The following is a 24,025-nucleotide window of genomic DNA, read 5'->3' on the forward strand; positions in this document are numbered from 1 at the left end:
CTGTACGACCTTAGGTAATCACAGCACAGTATCTGTTGATTTGAATATGCATGTTGGAAGTATAATAACATTGCCAGCAGCCACCGCCGCCCGCCCACATCTCTGTGGCCCCTTTAGATGCTGAGGGCCAAGTGAAGAAGTAGAGTTAGCAATCCCATGATCACCTCCGGTGAGCCGTGAGGCAACGACAAGCCGAGACAGACACACACGCACGCACGCACACCTCTGAGTCTGTAATGTACCCATACACACACGTACGCACACGCAAACGCACACACTAGAGGCAGAGGGACCTAGCACCTCATGTCCCCGCTGTCCCAAAATAAAGCAGCTAATTATGCCAGCTAATCAGCAGCCACTTGGGCTGACTCACTGAACAGTGCTCCTGCATGTTCAGTGCTACACACACACACACACACACACACACACACACACACACACACACACACACACACACGTGTACTTGAACTCCAACACTCTCTCTCTCGGTTTCACAAAGGAAATTATGAAATCATTTGTGTTGATGAAACTTGGTTGTGGTAGTCGTGAGGGCTTCCCACACACACTCTCTCACACACTCCCCTCCGTCCGTCAGTCTCCACACACACTCCCGTCCATCCATCCCCACACACACACTCGCCCTGGTGCAGTGTGTGAGTGATCAGTCAGAAGAAGAGCAGCTCACAGTCATTGTCTGCCTGCCTGGCTTCTCTGCTCCGGCTGGATCTGATTCCTGACAGGGAGCGGCCAGCCATCGCCTGGAGCAGGAAGAAGAGGCCACACAACGCTGATTCAATTTTACACTGTAGTCACCCAGAAACAAACCAACCGATCCTTAACCACCCAGAGAAGAAAAAATAGAAGGGAAAAAAAAGACGAGGGGAAAAGAAGTGATGGCTTTTGCCGACATTGGAGAGGACCAGGATGACCTAAATGAAGTGATGCGTGAGGAGATGGAGGACGTCTTCATCTATGATGGTAGGAGCGATGGGTGGGTGGATGGTTAGAGGGTTGGGTGGGTGGATAGGTGGATGGGTGGATGGATGGTTGGATGGGTGGGTGGATGGATGGATGGTTAGAGGGATGGGTGCGTGGGTGAATGGGTGGGTGGGTTGTGCTACATGGGGTCAAGAGGGTGGGGGAGGCACCATGAAGGAAACAGGTGGAGGGGCATTGGGGCCATGGCTGGGTGGGCACTGTACCTTCTATGATGGTAGGATGGATGGGTGCTCCTGGTGCTTCATGGGGTCAACACACTGGACTGTAAGGGGGTGAGACTGGCACCATGAAGGGGACAGACGGAGGGGCATTGGGGCCATGGCTGGGTGGGCAGGACATACACTGACGTAGACATGGTGACTGACACTAAAGATCTGTGTAGTGTGGAAAAAATAGGTTCAGTTCAGTGTGTCTTTGGGCTGAGGTGACTGTGACAACGTTTTGTTGGATGGTTTCATGCCTGCATGATCATATTGACCAGTGAATAACCAGCAAATGAGAAGTACATTTTTTAAGGTTATAGAGGTTAAAAATGTATTGGTTTTGCATAATTCCCTTTCTGCAGCGTCTCTATGCTGCTTGTTTTTTTAGTAGGCAGCAGAGAGAGCCTCAGTCTGCTTGTTTTTTTTAGAAGGCAGCAGAGAAAGCCTCAGAGTCTGCTTGTTTTTTTAGTAGGCAGCAGAGAAAGCCTCAGAGCCTGCTTGTGTTTTTTAGAAGGCAGCAGAGAAAGCCTCAGAGTCTGCTTGTTTTTTTAGAAGGCAACAGAGAGAGCCTCAGTCTGCTTGTTTTTTTAGTAGGCAGCAGAGAGAGCCTCAGAGTCTTGTGTGGGTGTTCTTGTATAACTCGCATATGTTTAAACCAAACATTATGTACCACAAGAGAGTATTTTAACTGGTAATTTATTTTACTGTCTTGTTTTTATAAAAACCCAACATAATCACAACATGCATAGAATTTGACTTTCCACTATGATGGTAGGAGAATTGAATTATAAAGTGAATGGGGTTTTTGGACAGTCGTCCAGGGAGAGTAAAGTACAGAACAACTGTACTGACAGCTGATGAAATTATTTTCTCTTGCTTAAGTCTTCCATCCATTTTATAGGATCCATAAAACTTCAGCTTTCGAAAACTCATGTGCAAACTAGTTTACCATTACAATGTTTATTATGGTAATATATAAAAAGGACATTATAATAGTCAGTTCAGTTGCAATAGTATTTTTAGAAGCATACATACAATCCATTATAAACAACATGCCGGGTACTCGTAGATTCATATTGTGCATTATGTCAGTTTTTCCATGTATGATAATGTCTAGGTTGGTTGAACCACTTTACACGAAATGAAACGTGTCAATGGTAATTTACCTTCTTTCCTTGTGAGCAGAAACACACACACGCACGCACGCACACACACACACGCGCAAACATGCATACACACACACACACACACACACATTCAAGAGGTAGACTCAGAGTAGACTCTTCCACATTTCACTCTGCAACAGAGCGTCCAATCAGACAGATGCATTTATTCTTGGCTCTCCTCTATTGAAGGTTTCAGTATAGATCGCTTACCGTTTCAATTGAATTGGCTCTTTGGATTTAGGCTCAGAGCTATACAGTATATATGGTAGTATTTTCAATGCGAATAATATTCAAAGATTTTATTAACTTTGCTCTAAATGCAAATTGTATGTGAGAGACTATATTCACTACATAAATGACCATCTTGTCTCCAGGTAGCCTAGTGGGGCGGCAGGTAGCCGCGGTTAGAGCGTTGGGCCAGTAACCGAAAGCTTGCTATATCAAATCCCTAGCTGACAAGGTAAAAATCTGTCATTCTGCTCCTGAGCAAGGCAGTTAACCCACTGTTCCCCGGGTGCCGAAGAAGTAGATGTCGATTAAGGCAGCCCCCCACACCTCTCTGATTCAGAGGGGTTGGGTTAAATGTGGAAGACTCATTTCAGTTGAATGCATTCAGTTAGGTATACCCTTTCCCATTCTGTAATGATACAGTTACTTCCAGGGGTAATGACCATCTTGTTCCCACCATAATGCAACAGTATGCTTACTACCAGAGGTATTGTCCTGTTCTGTCGTATGGGAGAGGGAGAAGGATGGTGAGAGGGAGAGGACAGGGGAGCCTTACAATACAGGAGTGCTCTTACCCCTCTGTGTAAACAAATAATGGATTTATTTGACTCGTCATGCCTAGGCTGCCATAGAGTAAATGATGACTAAGGCGGTACTTTTCCCTGCAGTGGTGAGTGTGGCAGCAGAACTGTCAGAGTTCTGTACTACTATAGAGGGATAAATAATGAACAGTGGCTCAGAGCTCCCTCTCTCTTTCACTTCTCACTTTCTCTTTCTTCCTTTTTTTCTTTCCCTCACTCACAGTTCCTCTTGAATTAAAACCCCCCAAACAAACCTGAAAGATGTGCTCCTAAATCAATATTCTATTTCATCAGAGATACAATACAGATTAACTTTAGAATACAGCTTAACTTTAGAATACAGCTAAACTTTACAATACAGCTTACAACACAGCTCAACTTTACAATACAGCTTACCATACAGCTCAACTTAACGTTGTAAGGTGGGTAGGCTTCTTTATAAGGCTCATAATTGTTGTTATTATTATTATTATTATTATTATCTTTTCATTTTAACCTAATTTAATCAAAAGAAATGTGTGGATAGGGTCCAGTTTGTATGTGTGTGTGTTAGTGTTCCTATGGTGTGTGTGCATGTGGGTGTGTAACTGGGGTAGCCTAGTGGTTAGAGCGTTGGACTAGTAACCGGAAGGTTGAAAGTTCAAACCCCCGCGCTGACAATGTCTGTTGTTCTGCACCTGAACAGGCAGTTAACCCACTGTTCCTAGGTCATCATTGAAAATAAGAGTTTGTTCTTAACTGACTTCCCTAGTCAAATAAAGGTCAAATAAATAAAATAAAAACTGTGTGATTTAAAACTGTATGGTAAGGGGTAGCTGTCACCATGAGGAAGGCTTATGTAAAGTACCTTCAGAAAGTATTCATACCCCTTGACTTATTCCACATTTTGTTGTGTTACAGTCTGAATTCAAAACAATTTTCTCACCCATCTACAAACAATACCCCATAATGACAACATTAAAAACCTGTTTTAGAAATGTTTGCAAATGTATTGAAAATAATATACAGAAATATCTCATTGACAGTTAAGTGTATGTAAACTTCCAACTTTAAGTTTGGAGTCAATAAAACTAATTTTCAACCACTCCACAAATTTCTTGTTAACAAACTATAGTTGTGGCAAGTCGGTTAGGACATCTACTTTGTGCATGACACAAGTCATTTTTCCAACAATTGTTTACAGACAGATTATTTCACTTATAATTCACTGTATCACAATTCCAGTCGGTCAGAAGTTTACATACACTAAGTTGACTGTGCCTTTAAACAGCTTGGACAATTCCAGAAAATGATGTCATGGCTTTAGAAGCTTCTGATAGGCTAATTGACATCATTTGAGTCAATTGGAGGTGTACCTGTGGATGTATTTCAAGGCCTACCTTCAAACTCAGTACCTCTTTGCTTGACACCATGGGAAAATCAAAATAAATCAGCCAAGACCTCAGAAAAAAAATTGTAAACCTCCACAAGTCTGGTTCATCCTTGCGAACAATTTCCAAACGCCTGAAGGTGCCACATTCATCTGTACAAACAATAGTACGCAAGTATAAACACCATGGGACCATGCAGCCGTCATACAACTCAGGAAGGAGATACGTTCTGTCTCCTAGAGATGAACCTACTTTGGTGCGAAAGGTGCAAATCAATCCCAGAACAACAGCAAAGGACCTTGTGAAGATGCTGGAGGAAACAGGTACAAAAGTATCTATGTCCACAGTAAAACGAGTCCTATATCGACATAACCTGAAAAGCCGCTCAGCAAGGAAGGAGCCACTGCTCCAAAACCGCCATAAAAAAGCCAGACTACTGTTTGCAACTGCACATGGGGACAAAGATCGTACTTTTTGGAGAAATGTCCTCTCATCTGATGAAACAAAAATAGAACTGTTTGGCCATAATGACCATCGTTATGTTTGGAGGAAAAAGGGGGAGGCTTGCAAGCCGAAGAACACCATCCCAACCGTGAACGCGGGGGTGGTAGCATCATGTTGTGGGGGTGCTTTGCTGCAGGAGGGACTGGTGCACTTCACAAAATAGATGACATCATGAGGCAGGAAAATTATGTGGGTATATTGAAGCAACATCTCAAGACATCAGTCAGGAAGTTAAAGCTTGGTAACAAATGGGTCTTCCAAATGGACAATGACCCAAAGCATACTTCCAAAGTTGTGTCAAAATGGCTTAAGGACAACAAAGTCAAGGTATTGTCTAAGCCCTGACCTAAATCCTATAGAAAATGTGTGGGCAGAACTGAAAAAGTGTGTGCAAGCAAGGAGGCCTACAAACCTGACTCAGTTACACCAGCTCTGTCAGGAGGAATGGTCCAAAATTCACCCAACTTATTGTGGGAAGCTTGTGGAAGACTACCCAAAACATTTGACCCATATTAAGCAATTTAAAGGTAATTTTACCAAATACCAATTGAGTGTCTGTAAACTTCTGACCCACTGGGAATGTGATGAAAGAAATAAAAGCTGAAATAAATCATTCTCTCTACTATTATTCTGACATTTCACATTCTTAAAATAAAGTGGTGATCCTAACTGACCAAAGACAAGGAATGTTTACTAGGATTAAATGTCAGGAGTTGTGAAAACTGAATTTAAATGTATTTGGCTTAGGTGTATGTAAACTTCCGACTTGATTCACACCCCTTTTCTATGACACTCCAAATTGAGCTCAGGTGCATCCAATTTCCTTTGATCATCCTTGAGATGTCACTGCAACTTGATTGGAGTCCACCTGTGGCTATTTCGTTAGACTTCAGTACGGCTTTTGACATTATCGATCAGTCTGTTGCTGGAAAAACATACACTATCGTTCAAAAGTTTGGGGACACTTAGAATTGTCCTTGTTTTTGGAAAAAAAACACATTTTTGGTCCATTAAAATAACTTAAAATTGATCAGAAATACAGTGTAGACATTGTAATGTTGTAAATGACTACTGTAGCTGGAAACGGCTGATTTTTAATGGAATATCTACATAGGCGTACAGAGGCCCATTATCAGCAACCATCACTCTTGTGTTCCAATGGCACGTTGTGTTAGCTAATCCAAGTTTATTTTTCAATTACGTTAGCACAGCTAAAAACAGTTGTCCTGATTAAAGAAGGCCCATTTTTTTGCTTTTTTAGACTAGTTGAGTATCTGGAGCATCAGCATTTGTGGGTTCAATTACAGGCTCAAAATGGCCAGAAACAAATAATTTTCTGCCAAAACTCATCAGTCTATTCTTGTTCTGAGAAATGAAGACTATTCCATGCGAGAAATTGCCAAGAAACTGAAGATCTCATACAACACTGTGCACTACTCCCTTCACAGAACAGCGCAAACGGTCTCTAACCAGAATAGAAAGAGGAGTGGGAGGCCCCGGTGCTCAACTGAGCAAAGGGACGAGTACATTAGAGTGTCTAGTTTGATAAACAGATGCCTCACAAGTCCTCAACTGGCAGCTTCATTAAATAATACCCGCAAAACACCAGTCTCAATGTCAACAGTGAAGAGGCGACTCTGGGGTGCTGGCCTTCTAGGCAGAGTTCCTCTGTCCAGTGTCTGTGTTCTTTTGCCCATCTTTTATTTTTATTGGCCAGTCTGAGATATGGCGTTTTCTTTGCAACTTTGCCTATACCCCACAATACATACCACCAGAGGTCTCTTCACAGTCCCCAAGTTCAGAACAGACTATGGGAGGCACACAATACTACATAGAGCCATGACTACATGGAACTCTATTCCACATCAAGTAACTCATGCAAGCAGTAAAATTAGATTTAAAAAACAGATACAAATACACCTTATGGAACAGCGGGGACAGGCACATGCATACAAACACACGATAACAGGCACTCTACACACTTACACATGGATTTTGTGTTGTGAATTTGTGGTAGTAGAGTAGGGGTCTGAGGGTCTTGGCAGCAGCTAATGGGGATCCATAATAAATACAAATACAAATGAAATTGTAAAGTCCCACAGTTGACAGTGCACGTCAGAACAGAAACGATACCATGAAGTCCAAGGAACTGTTTGTAGATCTCCGAGAGAGAATTGTGAGGAGGCATATATCTGGGGAATAGTATAAAACTATTTCTAGTGCTAAAAGTTTCCAAGAGCACAGTGGTCTCCATTATTGGCAAATTGAAAAAAAATGGAATGACCCTAACTCTGCCTAGAGCTGGCTATCCGACCAAACTGAGCAACCGGGCAAGAAGGTCCTTGGTCAGGGAGGTGACCAAGAACCCAATGACTACACTGACAGAACTGAGACGGGAAAACCTGCCAGAAGGGCAACCGTCTCTACAGCACTTCACCAATCTGGGCTTTATGGGAGAGTGTACCAGATGGACGCCACTCCTGAGAAAAAGGCCCATGACAACATGCCAGAAGTTTGCTAAAAGGCATGTGAAAGACTCTGAGAGCATAAGGCAAAATATTCTGTGGTCTGATGAGACAAAAACTGAACTCTTTGGCCTGAATGTAAAGCGATATGTCTTGAGAAAACCAGGCACAGCTCATCACCTGTCTAACATCATCTCTACCTTGAAACATGGTGGTGGCAGCATAATGCTATTTGGATGCTTTTCTGTGGCAGGGACTGGGAGATTAGTAAGAATAGGGGGAACAAGGAATGGTGCCAAATACATGTAAATCATTGATGAGAACCTGCTTCAGAGTGCAAATGACCTTATACTGGGGGTGAAGATGTACGTACCAATAGGACAATGACCCCAAGCATACAGCCAAAGCAACACTGGAATGACTTCAGAACAAGAATGTGAAAGTCCTTGAGTGGCCCTGACAAAGTCCAGACTTGAATCCCATTGAACATCTGTGGTGGCGCCTCCCAATCTAATTTAACAGCTTTTGAGAAAATCTGTTAGGAGGAATGGGAGAAAATCCCCAAATCTAGATGTGCAAAGCTGATACAGACATAACCAAGGCATATCAAAGCTGATACAGACATAACCAAGGCATATCAAAGCTGATACAGACATAACCAAGGCATGTCAAAGCTGATACAGACATAACCAAGGCATACCAAAGCTGATACAGACATAACCAAGGCATATCAAAGCTGATACAGACATAACCAAGGCATATCAAAGCTGATACAGACATAACCAAGGCATACCAAAGCTGATACAGACATAACCAAGGCATATCAAAGCTGTGATCGCTGCTAAATATGCTTCTACAAAGTATTGACTCAGGGGTGTGATTACTTACAGTATGTAAATTAGATATTTATATATTTAATTTTCAATAAATGTGCAAACATTTACAAAAACTTGTTTTCACTTTGTCAATATGGGGTATTGGGTGTAGATGGGTTAGAAGAAAATCTAGCATTTTTTTTTTAATTCAGGCTGAATTCAATGTGGAAAATGTGGACTAATCAAGGAGTATGAATACTTTCTGAAGGCACTGTAAAATAAAAAAAATAAAAAGGCATCAGCACAACAGCGCAATTGTGACTAAAATAACACACAATGGATGCCTTTCTCTTTTTTTCTTTGAGTGAGCTTCATAAGTTATTCAAAGGACTAGCTGCCTGTGAGGAGGCTGAGGAAAGTGTTGAGCCTGTATGTCCCAAAGAGCCATGGTTGTGAGTTCCGACCGGAAATGATGTAACCGAGAAGGGGTACGAGGTGGACCGAGATGAAGAGCTAGTGTTAGCAGGGGTGGAGAGTTTAAATAAATCAGTGTTTGGGAAACTGGGTCAAGAGGGGCAGAAAACCCAAAGAAAGGTACCACTTCAGTGAGAGGAGGGAAGTTTATGAAAGCCCCTTGCCGGCCTATACAGTAGTAGTGTATCTGGGTCCTGTAGTACTGTTTCACTACCTGGTCTAGTCGTCTCTCCTCGAATCAGATGCCTCGTTGTGCTTCCACGGTCCTCACTTCCGTGGTCCTCGTTTTCACGGTCCTTGCTTCCACAGTCCTCCTTTCCACGGTCATCACTTCCTTGATCAGGCAGAGTGGTGCATGCAGGGTGTAGATCCTCTGTTGCAGGCTATTGCTGCCACAATGATACTTGAGCTGCACAGCTCCACATAGTTCAAATACATTTTTATTTATATCACACCTTCCATACAAAACAGGTGTAGTCCAGTGTGCCCTTTACAGTCAAGGCAAGCTTTGATTTGCCTTGTTCACCTGTGCCCTAAGACCAGCCTCTACATTTGCCAGAGGGCATTGCTAGAATGAAGTTCAATGAACTCAACCCCTGCTGCGGTGCATCTGTGAAACACTACTCGACGTGACACAGCTGCCCGGGGGAACCACCATGTTGTCACCTATAGAAAATGGCCCACTACAGTACACACAGCAGCTTTCTTGCAACAGCCTGCAGGGTTAAAGGAGGACAAATATATCACTGTGAACCACAAGGTATCTCAGTGTGTGTACTACTGTAGCCAACAAGAGCCAGTAAATTGTGTGTGTGCGTGTGTGCGTGCGTGCTAGAACTTGTGATATGCAGCGACTCAGGCAGGGTCAGCGATGCAAGAAGCAGGTTTGAGTTTCACAAATCCATTTATTCTCTGTGCCTCTCCTTGTCGAGACATGTCTTGTTGCCTTGTGTTACTGCAACCCAGGAAACTGTATCCTGACAGGGGCCTTGCTGAGCCCACTGAGGTAGTACTGTATTACACAGGAAACACACACACACACACACACACACACACACACACCCTGCATACACACATGCACATGTATGTACATACACACCCTCCCTCCCTCCCTTCCTACCTCTCTCTGTAATGATTGACCAAGGGAAGGAGGAGGGAGCAAAGGATACATGATTACTCTCACAGACTCATGGTATCAACATTATAAAGTCTGGATCTGAAGCAGGGTCTCAACATTATGAAGTCTGGATCTGAAGCAGGGTCTCAACATTATGAAGTCTCTGGATCTGAAGCAGGGTCTCAACATTATGAAGTCTCTGGATCTGAAGCAGGGTCTCAACATTATGAAGTCTTTGGATCTGAAGCAGACTCTCAACATTATGAAGTCTCTGGATCTGAAGCAGGGTCTCAACATTATGAAGTCTCTGGATCTGAAGCAGGGTCTCAACATTATGAAGTCTTTGGATCTGAAGCAGGGTCTCAACATTATGAAGTCTCTGGATCTGAAGCAGGGTCTCAACATTATGAAGTCTTTGGATCTGAAGTAGGGTCTCAACATTATGAAGTCTCTGGATCTGAAGCAGGGTCTCAACATTATGAAGTCTGCCAGTGTCTCAACACAAGACACTAATGTTTACTGAGTGGCTTATACTTTGTGGTAAAAAGAAGAAGAGGATTCCATACCACGCTGCCTCTTGTACTCTCAATCCCATGGACATGATTTAGAACATTGTGAGGAATGTGTGCTTTGTTGCATGGTATGTTTGTCCTTACATTTTTGGAGAGTGAGTGTGTGTTTGAAGGTGTGTGTTTACAAACAGACAGAGGTCAGACCTTGTAAGCCCTGTGGTGGTTGTAGAAGGGGAAGAGGAGAGGAGGAAGGGAAGACAAGGGGATGAGGGGGAGGGGAAAGAGAAGGAGGGGGATGGGAGGAGGAGTGGAAGGGGAGGAGGAGGAGAAGAGGAGGAGAGGAGGAGGGGGGAAGGAGGAGAGGGAGGAGGGATTGAGAAGAGGAGAGGGGAAGAGCAGGAGGAGGAGGAGGATGAGAGGGGAGGAGGACAGGAGGACGGTAGGGAAGAGAGGGAGGAGGATGGGAGGAGTTGAAGAGGGTATATTGAGTCAGTCCTAGGTCAAGTCAGCTCATGACATACCACTCCAGGCCCAGAGAACACACACACTCTGTCTCTTTCTCTCTCTCTGCCAAAGGGCTGGGGTCGAAGCAAAGTTGAACTTCTACCCTCTCACCTACAGACTCTAATCTACCAAAAAAATGTTGACTGTCTGTTCTGTGTATGGGGGCAGGGGAATGGGAAACAATGGGGGGCAGGGGAATGGGAAACAATGGGGGGCAGGGGAATGGGAAACATTGCCTTGTGTTCACGTTAGTGGCAGCCTAGCCCTAGCTAGCATATTACTATGCGTTTTCCTCTCTCTGTTGATGAAAGTTGCATCCATTGACCTGTTTAGCCTGAACAAGCTTCCACAAGGCTTTCTTCCACAAACACAAGTCTTTGTTTGTCTTTCTACAGAAGCAGAACAAGTAGAGAGAAAAGAAATGGAATGGGGAAAAAACGGGGAGTAGAATGTTTCATTTTCTATGGAGCTGTAAGTCATACGCTTGTGAGATGTTTCACTGACACAACAAGTCACGTTGTTATGACACAGTCAGTGCAGTTCAAATAAAACATTGAATGGATTTTCTATGGAACTGCAGTATGTCACAAGCTTGGAGCCAGTGAGATGCCCCCCCCCGTCTCTTTTTTTCTCTCTCTGCACAGTCTGGGGGGAGGGAGAGAGATGACCATAGAAATATCATTTGTGATGGGTAGAACATTCTGTGATGGGTGGATCCCATGTATATGGTTCTGGCCTTGTAGGTAGCTTAGGGCTGATGGGTTGTGTGTCATAGAGGAACACCTGGCGCCAACAGGTTCCTTTCCTACCAGCCCACAGTAAAGCTGGTGCTTGGCGGCTGGACGCAGGCCTAGCTGCAGCAGTCAAAGCCCTGTCATTATCACCAAAGGAACTGTGCTACAGGGCATGACAGCCCTATAATCTGCCCACGTCTGACTGAGGCTGAACAGCAGTGTCTGTCTCACTGCTACCCACCCAAAAAGAAAACATACACAGAACAGCCATATGGTTGCGTGAAGTCTCAAAGTCATTTTAAAGGCCGCAAGGGCTAGACCCCCCACCATCCACATTGGCCTACACACACTTCACTCTGCACAGTAGAAGTGGTTCAGTGCTAAATGACTCAAGGAGGTATTCCCTCATACTTACAATGAACCAGGCAATTTCCAGGGTGGTAGAATAGCCCTGAGACATTGCTGTACATGGCCTCCATTACTATGGTGTCTAGTAGGGTGTAAATGTAACCATAGACTCAACAGAAATCTGCATATTTCACAGAGCCCTCCCCCCTAACACTCTCTGTCTCACTGATCCCTCCCTCCCTGTCCCACTGATCCCTCCCTCCCTAACCCTCCCTGTCCCACTGATCCCTCCCTCCCTAACACTCCCTGTCTCACTGATCCCTCCCTCACTAACACTCCCTGTCTCGCTGATCCCTCCCTCCCTAACCCTCCCTGTCTCACTGATCCCTCCCTCCCTAACACTCCCTGTCTAACTGATCCCTCACTCCCTGTCCCACTGATCCCTCCCTCTCTAATCCTCCCTGTCCCACTGATCCCTCCCCCTGTCCCACTGATCCCTCCTTCCCTAACCCTCCCTGTCTCACTGATCTCTCCCTCCCTAACCGTCCCACTAATCCCTCCCTCTCTAACACTCCCTGTCTCACTGATTCCTCCCTCCTTAACCCTCCCCGTCCCACTGATCCCTCCCTCCCTAACCGTCCCCGTCCCACTGATCCCTCCCGCTCTAACACTCCCTGTCTCACTGATCCCTCCCTCCTTAACCCTCCCTCTCTAACACTCCCTGTCTCACTGATCCCTCCCTCCTTAACCCTCCCTCTCTAACACTCCCTGTCTCACTGATTCCTCCCTCCTTAACCCTCCCCATCCCACTGATCCCTCCCTCCCTAACCGTCCCCGTCCCACTGATCCCTCCCTCTCTAACACTCCCTGTCTCACTGATCCCTCCCTCCTTAACCCTCCCTCTCTAACACTCCCTGTCTCACCGATCCCTCCCTCCTTAACCCTCCCTGTCCCACTGATCCCTCCCTCTCTAACACTCCCTGTCTCACTGATCCCTCCCTCCTTAACCCTCCCTGTCCCACTGAGCCCTCCCTCCTTAACCCTCCCTGTGTCACTGATCCCTCCTCTCCTGTCCCACTGATCCCTCCCTCAATCCTCGACATCCCACTGAGCCCTCCCTCCCTAACCCTCCCTGTCCCACTGATCCCTACCTCAACCCTCCCCATCCCACTGAATCCTCCCTGTCTCACCCATCCCTCCCTCCCTGTCCCACTTCCACTCTCACCCTCATGTGTCAACCTTCTCTAACCCTGCCTCCCCGTCACGTGGTATGTCCGAGTGGGTCTCCCCATGTAAGTGTTCACAAGTGCTGCGGTTGCAAGGGAGTGAGAGAGGGGTGTGTGTGTGTGAGGGGTGTCGGCTGAGATGTCTTAGAGAGGTGGTCCCGCGTAACATTACCTTCTGCTGTGTGAATTAGCCTAACCAGCGAGGAAGAGGAGGCTGTTAGTTAAATGCCACGTTACGTCAAGAAAAGGAGGATCCTCTGCCTCGTCACGACCAGAGGGAAAGCTCGGCCTGGAGGGGAGGGGAAACCAGGAGGAGGTTAGTAAAAACTATTGGGAGGTGGGCTGCCAGAGCCCATTCCCCAACTGCCAGACAGCAGTCTCTTTTGACCGACTTGCATAGCCCAATAACCTGACACTAGCCTAATAGCATACCAGAGAAATTATGCTACCTCTCAACACTCCTGTTGGTCTACTACACAGACTGATCTGGGACCAGTCCTGGCTCTAATCCTTCTACCCATGGCTCTGGTTTCTAATCTGAGCGGCTCCTTTAAGTGATTCTACCAGGCTGCTGGGTCTGTTTGTTGGCTCTCCAGTAAATATAGCTGCTGGTCGGGGGCTGTTGATGACAGCTAGCCGCAATTACAGGATGAACTGTAAGCCAGCTGAGAGGAGAGGAGGAGAGAGGAGAGGAGAGAATGCTACTATGGAGGGGGTCTGTGCTCTGTAGCTTCAGGTGGAAACACACTGCCTGCCTGAGTGAGAAACCACAGAGGTTTACAGAATACAGTGTTCATATAGACAGAACAGTGGGATGAAAGATTTACATCACCTCAACCTCTGAACAGTATTCATCGCCTAGCAGTGACAATACTAATAGATGGGTTGGTTGTTCAGCAACAAAACCTACACGTGAGCAGTGAGCAACTACAGGGCAAAACAGACTGTGTTGGCTTAGATTGATAACACGTCAACTATATTTAGTCTCCAATTTTGATTGAAAACATAAATCAAGTTGCACAATGAGCACTTGTCTCTCCAAAACATCGTCACAGTTGTTGGTTAGCTAGCTAGCTAAAATTGTTTGCCATATCAGCATAGACGTGGCACCAGTCAAAACACCTCAAAACAAGACATGGTATCAAGAACAAGATGAAACGAGCTGAAATGAGCCTCTTATGATTTCCCATGGCAGTTTCTTGTCATTGTTGCTAGCAATCTAGCCATCCAGAACCATACCAATACATGGCCTTCTGTCCCTTTGAAGCGAGTGCACAGTTTTCGTGACATTCTCAGCTAACCCGTCTATAGATATGTTTTTCATATCCTCTGAACAGTATTCACCTCCCAGCAGTGATAATACTTATACAGTAGGTATGTTTTTCAGGATTTTGCTGGATTTTAGTTTAGTTTCAGGAACCGAAACAGCAGATGTTCTGAGAGGAGAGAGACAGAGAGGGTTGTGTGTGTGTGTGTTAGCCTTCTATCACCACATTCTACCACCTTACCACCTTATCACACAGAACATAGCTTTTTTTTTAACCTTTATTTAACTAGGCAAGCCAGTTAAGAGCAAATTCTTATTTACAATGATGGCCTACCCCGGCCAAACCGTCCCCTAACCACTCTGAGCAAATTTTGCACCGCCCTATGGGATTGCCGATCACGACCGGTTGTAATACAGCCCGGGATCAAACCAGGGTCTGTAGTGACACTTCTAGCACTGAGATGCAGTGCCTTATACCGCTGCGTCACTCGGGAAAATAAAACCATTTAGAATACTGCTGTGCTGTGCCAGGACAATAGCAGTTGGCACAATTAATTTATGCTCATATAAAAGTTGCTTACCCTCTAAATCAATTTGTAACTTTAATTGGTATCATGATCATGGTACATAAAGGACATAAAATACACAATGCAGTGACATGGATACAAGTGAAGGATTTCCACCGATGACTCCTTCATTACAAAGTTCCTTCCTCTGTATTAAAATGAGACGGATTGATTCGATCAGACAGTCAGTTTTCTGCCCATCCCTCGCCCTTGGTACTGGAACCAATCAAGTTGGCAGCGCTGGATTACGACAACCATATCTGGCCTGTCATCATAGTAAGGGCCAGTTAGTTGAAGTGGAAATCTATTTCCTAGGCCACGACACGCCTGTGCCATGATGTAGTGTGTCTGCAGTCCATTAGGCCTCGGCAGTTAAGGTATAGGGATTAACTTGTTTGTCCTGTCCCTGGTTCCATTTAATGTGTTTGTTGTTTGCTGTCTGCCTAATGCAATTTCTGTAACCAGTCTTGAGGCAAGTTCATTTGAGTGTGGCCAGATCTTCAGTTCTGTTCTGAAAATAATATTCGTTGTCCTTGAGGAGGATTGATGTTCAAAGTAAACTTAATATCTGTGGCAATGTAATGGCTTCATCGATTATATAATATTATTTTTCATCCATACAGAATAAATAACCGTTTGTCATTAAAATCCACCACTCTCCATACCTAAGTGGGGCCCGTGTAGCCTAGCCTTCAAATAGGCTGCTACCCCTTTGCTAATCTCGATCCGTTTTCATAGCCTATCGTTAGGGGCAGTGAAAATGGAAGAGCCAGTTCATACCGTGACAGCTGTGCAAATACAGTGGGTAGACACGAGATTTACCCCAGTCTGTCGCCCCGGTTGGCATGCACGAACAGCAGTGCCCAACTACTAGTGCCGAATGCCGATGGCATTGCAGGGATGTCAACTCCTCGCCTGTCGTGTTGTGAGGGCACGAAACGGCCCCGCCTACTGTTACAACTCTGCCTTTTCATTGGTCCAACGTTAGCCAGGGCGAGCGCTACAAACCTAAACTGCAATGCACATGATTTTCGGTACGAGCGTGGGGCTGTGTAGCCTGTGTTTGTTACATTAGGAATAATGCCCAAGTGAAAATATATATAGTTCATAAGGTAGTCAGGAAAGACATTTTCCGTAAAGCACTGTCGAATTCATTGTTTTAGTGATCCAGTGGACCAAAAGTTCACGTTGGAAAGCGGAGCTTCTCCTTTATGCACGGATGGAGCGGCGCAGTTAACAGACAATACATAGGATTCAGTTCAAGTAAGTTTTTCAGAGGTGAGTAGATTTACTCTCTCGTGTATTTAGACTAGTTAAGACATCTGTCTGAGAGTTCCTTATCTTTTTAGCTAGAGCAGTGTGCGAGCTCGATGAGTAGGCTAGATCACTTTGCGCCTTTATTCAATAATAACGGAGTAGAGATTGAGTGAGAACGGCTTCTAGTAGGGCAGTGGCTTAGTAAACGACAGTGATACACCCTTAAAGAAATAGTAAACTAAACACTACATTATGTAGGCGATTTGTTTTGCCTTAGTAAAACAAATTATTTGATGCATCTATAAAACCATTTTGTTCATACCAACATCAAATGCCTTGGAATTTTATTTAATTGATAGACTCCACGATTTTGATACTGTCCGCGATATCGTGAGGCTAAACGGATCATATTTGAGTCTCTTGACGTCCCAGTAAACATGTTTCTTCCTGGGTTTTGTCGACCACTTTCTCTCGATTTGCTTTTGACCACAGGGGTCGCGTCATCGCGATCGGTGGTGAGGTGAATGTCCTCATCACAGAGTCGCGGTGTAGAGCGCAGTGGTTGGGCTTTAGGACAATGGGTTTAAATGTCCTCTTAGCGATTCGAGAATAGGAGGAGTGGAGAGTTGCTCCAGAGGTGTGTGTGTGGGATTGTGATTCACTACGTGTTGTAGACAGGCGAGAAGGACCCACACATACACACAACTCAACTCTCATGGACTGAGTGAAGTGGGTCAGCAAGCAGGGATTTCAGAACTCCTGCAGGTTTTTGGAGAGGTCAGGGGGCATTAGGCCATTGTCAAATTCAGTAACTAGGCTTTGTTTACTAGATCAAATCAAATTGTATTGGTCACATACACATGGTTAGCAGATGTTATTGCGAGTGTAGCGAAATGCTTATGCTTCTAGATCCTACAGAGCAGCAGTATCTAACAGGTAATATCTAACAGTTCCACAACAAAACCTAATATCTAACAAATTCTACAACAAAACCTAATATCTAACAATTCCACAACAAAACCTAATATCTAACAATTCCACAACAAAACCAAATATCTAACAAATTCCACAACAAAACCTAATATCTAACAAATTCTACAACAAAACCTAATATCTAACAATTCCACAACAAAACCTAATGTACACAATCTAGTAAAGGAATGGGATGAAAATATATAAGTATAAAATATATGGATGAGCAGTGACAGAGTGGCTAAGATGCAATAGATAGTAAGGAATAGATAGTGAAGGATACAGTATACATTATAAACCAGTTGTAAGGCTAGAGATCACTGCCCATTCATCATTTTATGGGGTTGGTGGAAGGATTCAGTATCTTATCCATTTACTCTTTGCATTCTCTCACAACATAACCATGTGCTAATAGAATGGACAATCAAAGGTAGTACGATGCGATAACACAGGTTTCTTCAGGTCTGTCCTCCCTCATATTGCTTGTCCTGGTATGATGCAGCCAGGAGTATATGTAAATGTCATGTTCTCTAGAATGCATTATAAAAACAATCCTATAGCCCACTGCTATACCCTCCACTCCAGCTGCATGTACTGTTTTGAGAAAGTCGCTTTAGAGTTAGTGTTTTCTCTGTGGAGAACGGCTTGCTCTGATGTAGTTCAACTGAAGTGCTTAGCTCCATTGCCAGGGCATATTCATTTTATTAAGCTGTTTGATGGTAAGACTCAGGATGATGGGAGGGTAGAAGCAGGATGCCAAGGCCTAAACGAGCCAGCATGGCTGCTGCCAGACAGTCCCAGTCCCCTTCTCACAGCCTTTCCAGTGCTTTCTCTCTTTCTCCCACTCTCTCTTTCCTGCTTCTCTCTCTCACTTCTCTCTCTTTCTTTTTTCTTTCACTCTCTTTCGTTCTCCCTAAGTCATCCTCATTAAATAAATTATTATAGCATTGTGGTCTGGAGTGAATTCAGACAAACCATTGCATGTTTTTCACTGTGTTCTTCTGCTCAATGGTAACACAACAGGGCTCCTTAACACAATGGAGTGTGACGCCATAGATTGCTGCAAGGAACGTCAGTCCTCAGCTCTTTTGTATGGTCTCTAATGGTGTAATCAGTAGCCTACACCAAGCACTGTGTGTGACTGTGTTGGTGTGTGTGATCAGTAGCCCACTAAGCACTGTGTGTGACTGTGTTGGTGTGTGTGATCAGTAGCCCACTAAGCACTGTGTGTGACTGTGTTGGTGTGTGTGATCAGTAGCCCACTAAGCACAGAGAATCAATACAAAGATTGAAGGTCAAGGTGAAAGATTAACAGGAAACTGAAAACGCTCATTGTTTTAAATCTCAGAGAAATTATACAAGAGGTGGCCTAAAAAACGCAGTACAATGACATTTTACTTTTTGTACCTTGCTCTTCAAGACCACCCTACTTTCAGTTTTCTGCATGGAGCAGTTTGTGTGTGTGCATGTGCTCTGGTGTGTGTGCATGTGCTCTGGTGTGTGCTTCCATATGTGTGTGGTTCTTACTTTTTAGGAAATTGTTGGCCTTGCATTCTTTAAAAAAGGAGTGTCTTTCAGTTTTCACAGCTGATAGTCATTTCATAAGGATTGTAGCAGACATGGTGCCGAGCAGTGTGGTAAGGATGCCCAGCTGGGAGAGAACACTGATTCCCAGAATGTCCTACAAATCTCTAGTTCCTGAAAGGTGGTGCCAAACTGGACCTACCCAAGCTCAATTGTTACTATCCAAATTCCTTAAATTAGAAATAAGATCTTAAACCACAGCCTCAATTGTAATATTCATCTTAGGAATTCAAGTTATTGTTCTTGATTCAGACCACATATCTGTTGTTGTGTTAAGTCTACAGTCCATAAACCAGGTTTCATCCAGGCTTCTCCCAATCAGTCAGTGAAGGTTTCTCCAGGATCTACAGTGACCTGACCTGGCTTTATTTATCAGGGTTATCTGATCCAGAGATGTTACCCCCTGTCTTGTTATCTCTCCTCTGGCCTGTCTCTCGTGTCCTGACACGTCCCTCCATGACAGAGGCATCCCTGAGGGGTAGAGGTATTTCTGGGGGGGGGGGGGGGGGGGGGGGGTGGAGTTGGGAGTTTGAGAAAGGGATTTTTTGACATTCCTCTGGAGGGGCTGCTTAGACAGTAGGGGAGGTAAGGAATGGGGAGGGATGTTAATCTAAATTAGGGAGAGGGAGAGGGGAGGTTGTACATTGGGAGGGAAGGGATAGAGGTGGGAGTTAAATGAGGAAGGGAATGTTTTCATATTCCTAGCAGCTATGATAATTAAAAAAATGTTTTATTGAACCTTTATTTAACTAAGCAAGTCAGTTAAGAACACGTTCTTATTTACGATGCTGTCCTACCCCGGCCAAACCCAGACCACTCTGTGCCAATTGTGCGCTGCCCTATTGGACACTCAATCACGGCCGGATGTGATACAGCCTGGATTTGAACCAGGGACTGCAGTGATGCCTCTTGCACTGAGACCACTGCGCCACTCGGGAGCAGATGAGACATTAGAGTAAGGGGGAGGGAAGGGGAGAGGGGGGTTGGAATTTTGGGTTGGAGAGGAAAAGACGGGACATTGGGATTGGGTTTAGGGAGTTGGATAAGAAAGATAATATCAGATATTCTCAGAAGAGGAGAGGGAGGTGGGGAGGGGAAGGCAGGATGAAAGACGGTTCACTCCCTCTCTTTTACACTCTGCTTTTCCTTCCTAGGCCCAACGGGACGAGGCGTGTGTGAGGGAGGGTGGATATATTCTCTCCCTCTTCCCACCACTTTTCCTCCCAGCCTGTAGAGAAGGGAGGACTGAATTAAATCATCACGGTCATCCATAGTTCACCCTAGCTTGTTAGCATCAAGCGATGGCGTCAGCCATGGCATAAAGAACAGAGTGCATTAGTGACTTTTGTAAAGTCATGGATGGCAGTACAGTGATGCCAGTGTTCAACCTCTAATAGAACTGGGTCAGAGAGACCTACTGTATGTATTTCTGTCAGTATCACTACTCTTTATGAATATGTTTAGAAGTCATCACTGTCTCAGAGTAGGAGTGCTGATCTAGGATCAGTTTAGCATTTTACATCATAATAAGTAAGATTACATGGACTGGGGGAGATCTGATTCTGGATCAGAATGCCTACTCTGAGAGGGTTTATGAATATGCGCCCTGGTCTTTGCATGAATATAAGCTCCTGATTTACAGTATATCTGGGTCTTTATAAAGCTCATTGATGTGTATAGTCTACATGAGCAAGCAGCAATGATGTGTGACTAAACGGATAGCCTGAGCAATGGAAGTCTTCTATTGACTAGTAAAGTGTGTGTATGTTGGCACGAGTGTGCGTATGTTGCGTTTGGACTCCCTCTCAGGATGGGTTGGCAGGTGTTGGGAGTGAAAGGCTACTGGTCCACCCTAGGGCTCTCCCTCCATCCCCTCCATCCCTCCTCTCCCTACGCCCTAGATGAGGATAGAGATGGAGGGATGAGGACTGGGGGTTTCCTTCTCTCCTCTCCTCCCTTGTCTCTGAGCAGATGAGCAGATATGTGTTGTCAGTGCAGTCCTATGGGGGGTCTTCCCCCTTAATCCCTAGAGTCCATTGAGGCCCAGCAGTGGAACACACCCACTGTCGCTGGCGCTTACCTCTGAACCAGATGTACACACCACTGGGACCACCCCTTGTACCCCTGTCCCTGCCCATTTTGATGGTTCAGTAGAAAGCATGACCTCTTTCGGTATTAAGCGTTCTAATAAACAGACATAAGCTGATAAGATGGATGTTTTGTTTTTCTGTTTTCTAATTTCAAGCCCGGTTGTGAACAGCTGGGAGCCAGAGGAGAGGTTGGATAAAAAAGATAACATCATCTGTCTTCATGGCCATTGCGTGTTGCTATATAGAGGGGGATTGGGTGGCAAAGAGGGTTAACCTATTCCCCTTGCACTACCCATATGATATTGGTCCAAAAGTTGTGCATTATATAGGAAATAGGGTGTGTGTGTGTGTGTTTGTTTATCCTGAGGCAAAGCTAGCAAACTTAATGGCCCACATTATTAACTAATAAACTCCACACTCTAGGGCTGATCCCATGTAGTCGACTAGTTGATTGTTTGGTTGACAGGCTGTTGGTGGAACGAGATTTCTTTAGTCGAGCAGTCGGTCGCAAAACATATTTTTCATGGAGCACAAGACATGCCTGTCTGAGTGGCCTAATCCATTGTGGAGTCCGTGGGGATGTCACAGTCCATCACTCTAAGACATGCTACTGAAATTGTATATGGTTATATTATGTAAGAACAATGGTGGAACACTAATAATAATTTAAAAAAACACACACACACATATATATGTGCGCGTATGTATGTATGTATGTATGTATGTGCATGTTATTAAAAATACACAATCTCCCGCGTTGGATATGCGTTTCTGAAACTTCAGTTACTTTAGCTAAATAGCTAATGTTAGCTACATGCTTTAGTAGGAATTGAAGTTAGCTGGATACCCGATAAGCACACAGTTGTCGAGCAACCTTTCCGGTTTATATACAGTTGAAGTCGGAAGTTTACATACACTTAAGTTTGGAGTCATTAAAACTCATTTTTCAACCACTCCACAAATGTCTTGTTAACAAACTATAGTTTTGGCAAGTCGGTTAGGACATCTACTTTGTGCATGACAAGTCATTTTTCCAACAATTGTTTACAGACAGATTATTTCACTTATAATTCACTGTATCACAATTCCAGTGGGTCAGAAGTTTATATACACCAAGTTGACTGTGCCTTTAAACAGCTTGGACAATTCCAAAAAATTATGTCATGGCTTCAGAAGCTTCTGATAGGCTAATTGACATCATTTGAGTCAATTGGAGGTGTACCTGTGGATGTATTTCAAGGCCTACCTTCAAACTCAGTGCCTCTTTGCTTGACATCATGGGAAAATCAAAAGAAATCAGTCAAGACCTCAGAAAAAAAATTGTAGACCTCCACAAGTCTGGTTCATCCTTGGGAGCAATTTCCAAACGCCTGAAGGTACCACGTTCATCTGTACAAACAATAGTACGCAAGTATAAACACAATGGGACCATGCAGCCATCATTACCGCTCAGGAAGGAGACGCGTTCTGTCTCCTAGAGATGAACGTATTTTGGTGCGAAAGGAGCAAATCAATCCCAGAACAACAGCAAAGGACTTTGTGAAGATGCTGAAGGAAACGGGTACAAAAGTATCTATGTCCACAGCAAAACGAGTCCTGTATTGACATAACCTGAGAAGCCGCTCAGCAAGGAAGAAGCCACTACTCCAAAACCGCCATAAAAAAGCCAGACTACGGTTTGCAACTGCACATGGGGACAAAGATCATACATTTTGGAGAAATGTCCTCTGGTCTGATGAAACAAAAATAGAACTGTTTGGCCATAATGACCATCGTTATGTTTGGAGGTAAAGGGGGGACGCTTGCAAGCCGAAGAACACCAACCCAACCGTGAAGCACGGGGGTGGCAGCATCATGTTGTGGGGGTGCTTTGCTGCAGGAGGGACTGGTGCACTTCACAAAATAGATGACATCATGAGGCAGGAAAATTATGTGGGTATCTTGAAGCAACATCTCAAGACATTGGTCAGGAAGTTAAAGCTTGGTCGCAAATGGGTCTTCCAAATGGACCCAAAGCATACTTCCAAAGTTGTGGCAAAATGGCTTAAGGACAACAAAGTCAACGTATTGGAGTGGCCATCACAAAGCCCTGACCTCAATCCTATAGAACATTTGTGGGCAAAACTGAAAAAGCGTGTGCGAGCAAGGATGCCTACAAACCTGACTCAGTTACACCAGCTCTGTCAGGAGGAATGGGCCAAAATTCACCCAACTTATTGTGGGAAGCTTGTGGAAGGCTACCTGAAATGTTTGACCCAAGTTAAACAATTTAAAAGGCAATGCTACCAAACACTAATTGAGTGTATGTAAACTTCTGACCCACTTGGTATGTGATGAAAGAAATAAAAGCTGAAATAAATCATTCTCTCTACGTTTATTCCTAACTGACCTAAGACAGGGAATTTTTACTAGGATTAAATGTCAGGAATTGTGAAAAACTGAGTTTAAATGTATTTGGCTAAGGTGTATGTAAACTTCCGACTTCAACTGTATGTGAACCTGTTGCAAAGATGTCCGCTATGGCCGTGGAATATTACATACTTTTTACTACACATTGCGTCATAAATACTATGCAACAATGAGTACATACTATGCAGGCTGAGTATGTAGTACACGAGTATGGATATTATGAAACGGCCATTGACATAGCGTTAGGATATCTAACCATTATTAAACATGAAACCAGACTTTAAAAAATAAATGTAATTTAATTAATTTAACAGCCTACTTCAGTGAAATGCCAACAGCTCAAATGTAAAAATTCAAATCAGATGCCCACAGATCTGAATGTATAAAAGTCATACCACTCCCAATCCCAAATTTCCCTCTGTCCAATAAGGACGATGCCTATGACCTATAATCAGATTGTCAGGACTAATCTCTATTCAATGACTTGTGTGCTTTCACAGCCACGGACATCAAGTAAGAGAGACCTATTCCCTAGGGCCCTGGTCAAAAGTAGTGCACTATATTGAGAAAAGGGTGCCATTTTAAACATAGCCTTTTTAGTTTGAAATCAAATCAAACACTGTGAAAATGTCCC

At 44.3% G+C, this 24,025-nt stretch overlaps 1 protein-coding gene across 6 annotated transcripts in view; it reads left to right on the forward strand.

Moving 5' to 3' along the window:
- Positions 1-571: 571 nt before the first annotated feature.
- Positions 572-24,025, forward strand: part of LOC110496551 (rho family-interacting cell polarization regulator 2) — a 79,107-nt gene continuing 55,653 nt past the window's right edge. For 2 of the 6 annotated variants that reach the window (XM_036953294.1, XM_036953295.1), the window contains exon 1: positions 572-978. In XM_036953294.1, coding sequence (XP_036809189.1) covers positions 894-978 — 85 coding nt within the window. In that variant the 5' untranslated portion in view covers positions 572-893. Of the gene's footprint in view, positions 979-16,073; positions 16,358-24,025 lie in introns of those variants that run through there. The other 4 variants (XM_036953298.1, XM_036953299.1, XM_036953296.1 and 1 more) reach the window with 3 other exon arrangements.

This window comes from Oncorhynchus mykiss, chromosome 18 (assembly GCF_013265735.2).
Source record: "Oncorhynchus mykiss isolate Arlee chromosome 18, USDA_OmykA_1.1, whole genome shotgun sequence".
NCBI lineage: Eukaryota > Metazoa > Chordata > Actinopteri > Salmoniformes > Salmonidae > Oncorhynchus > Oncorhynchus mykiss.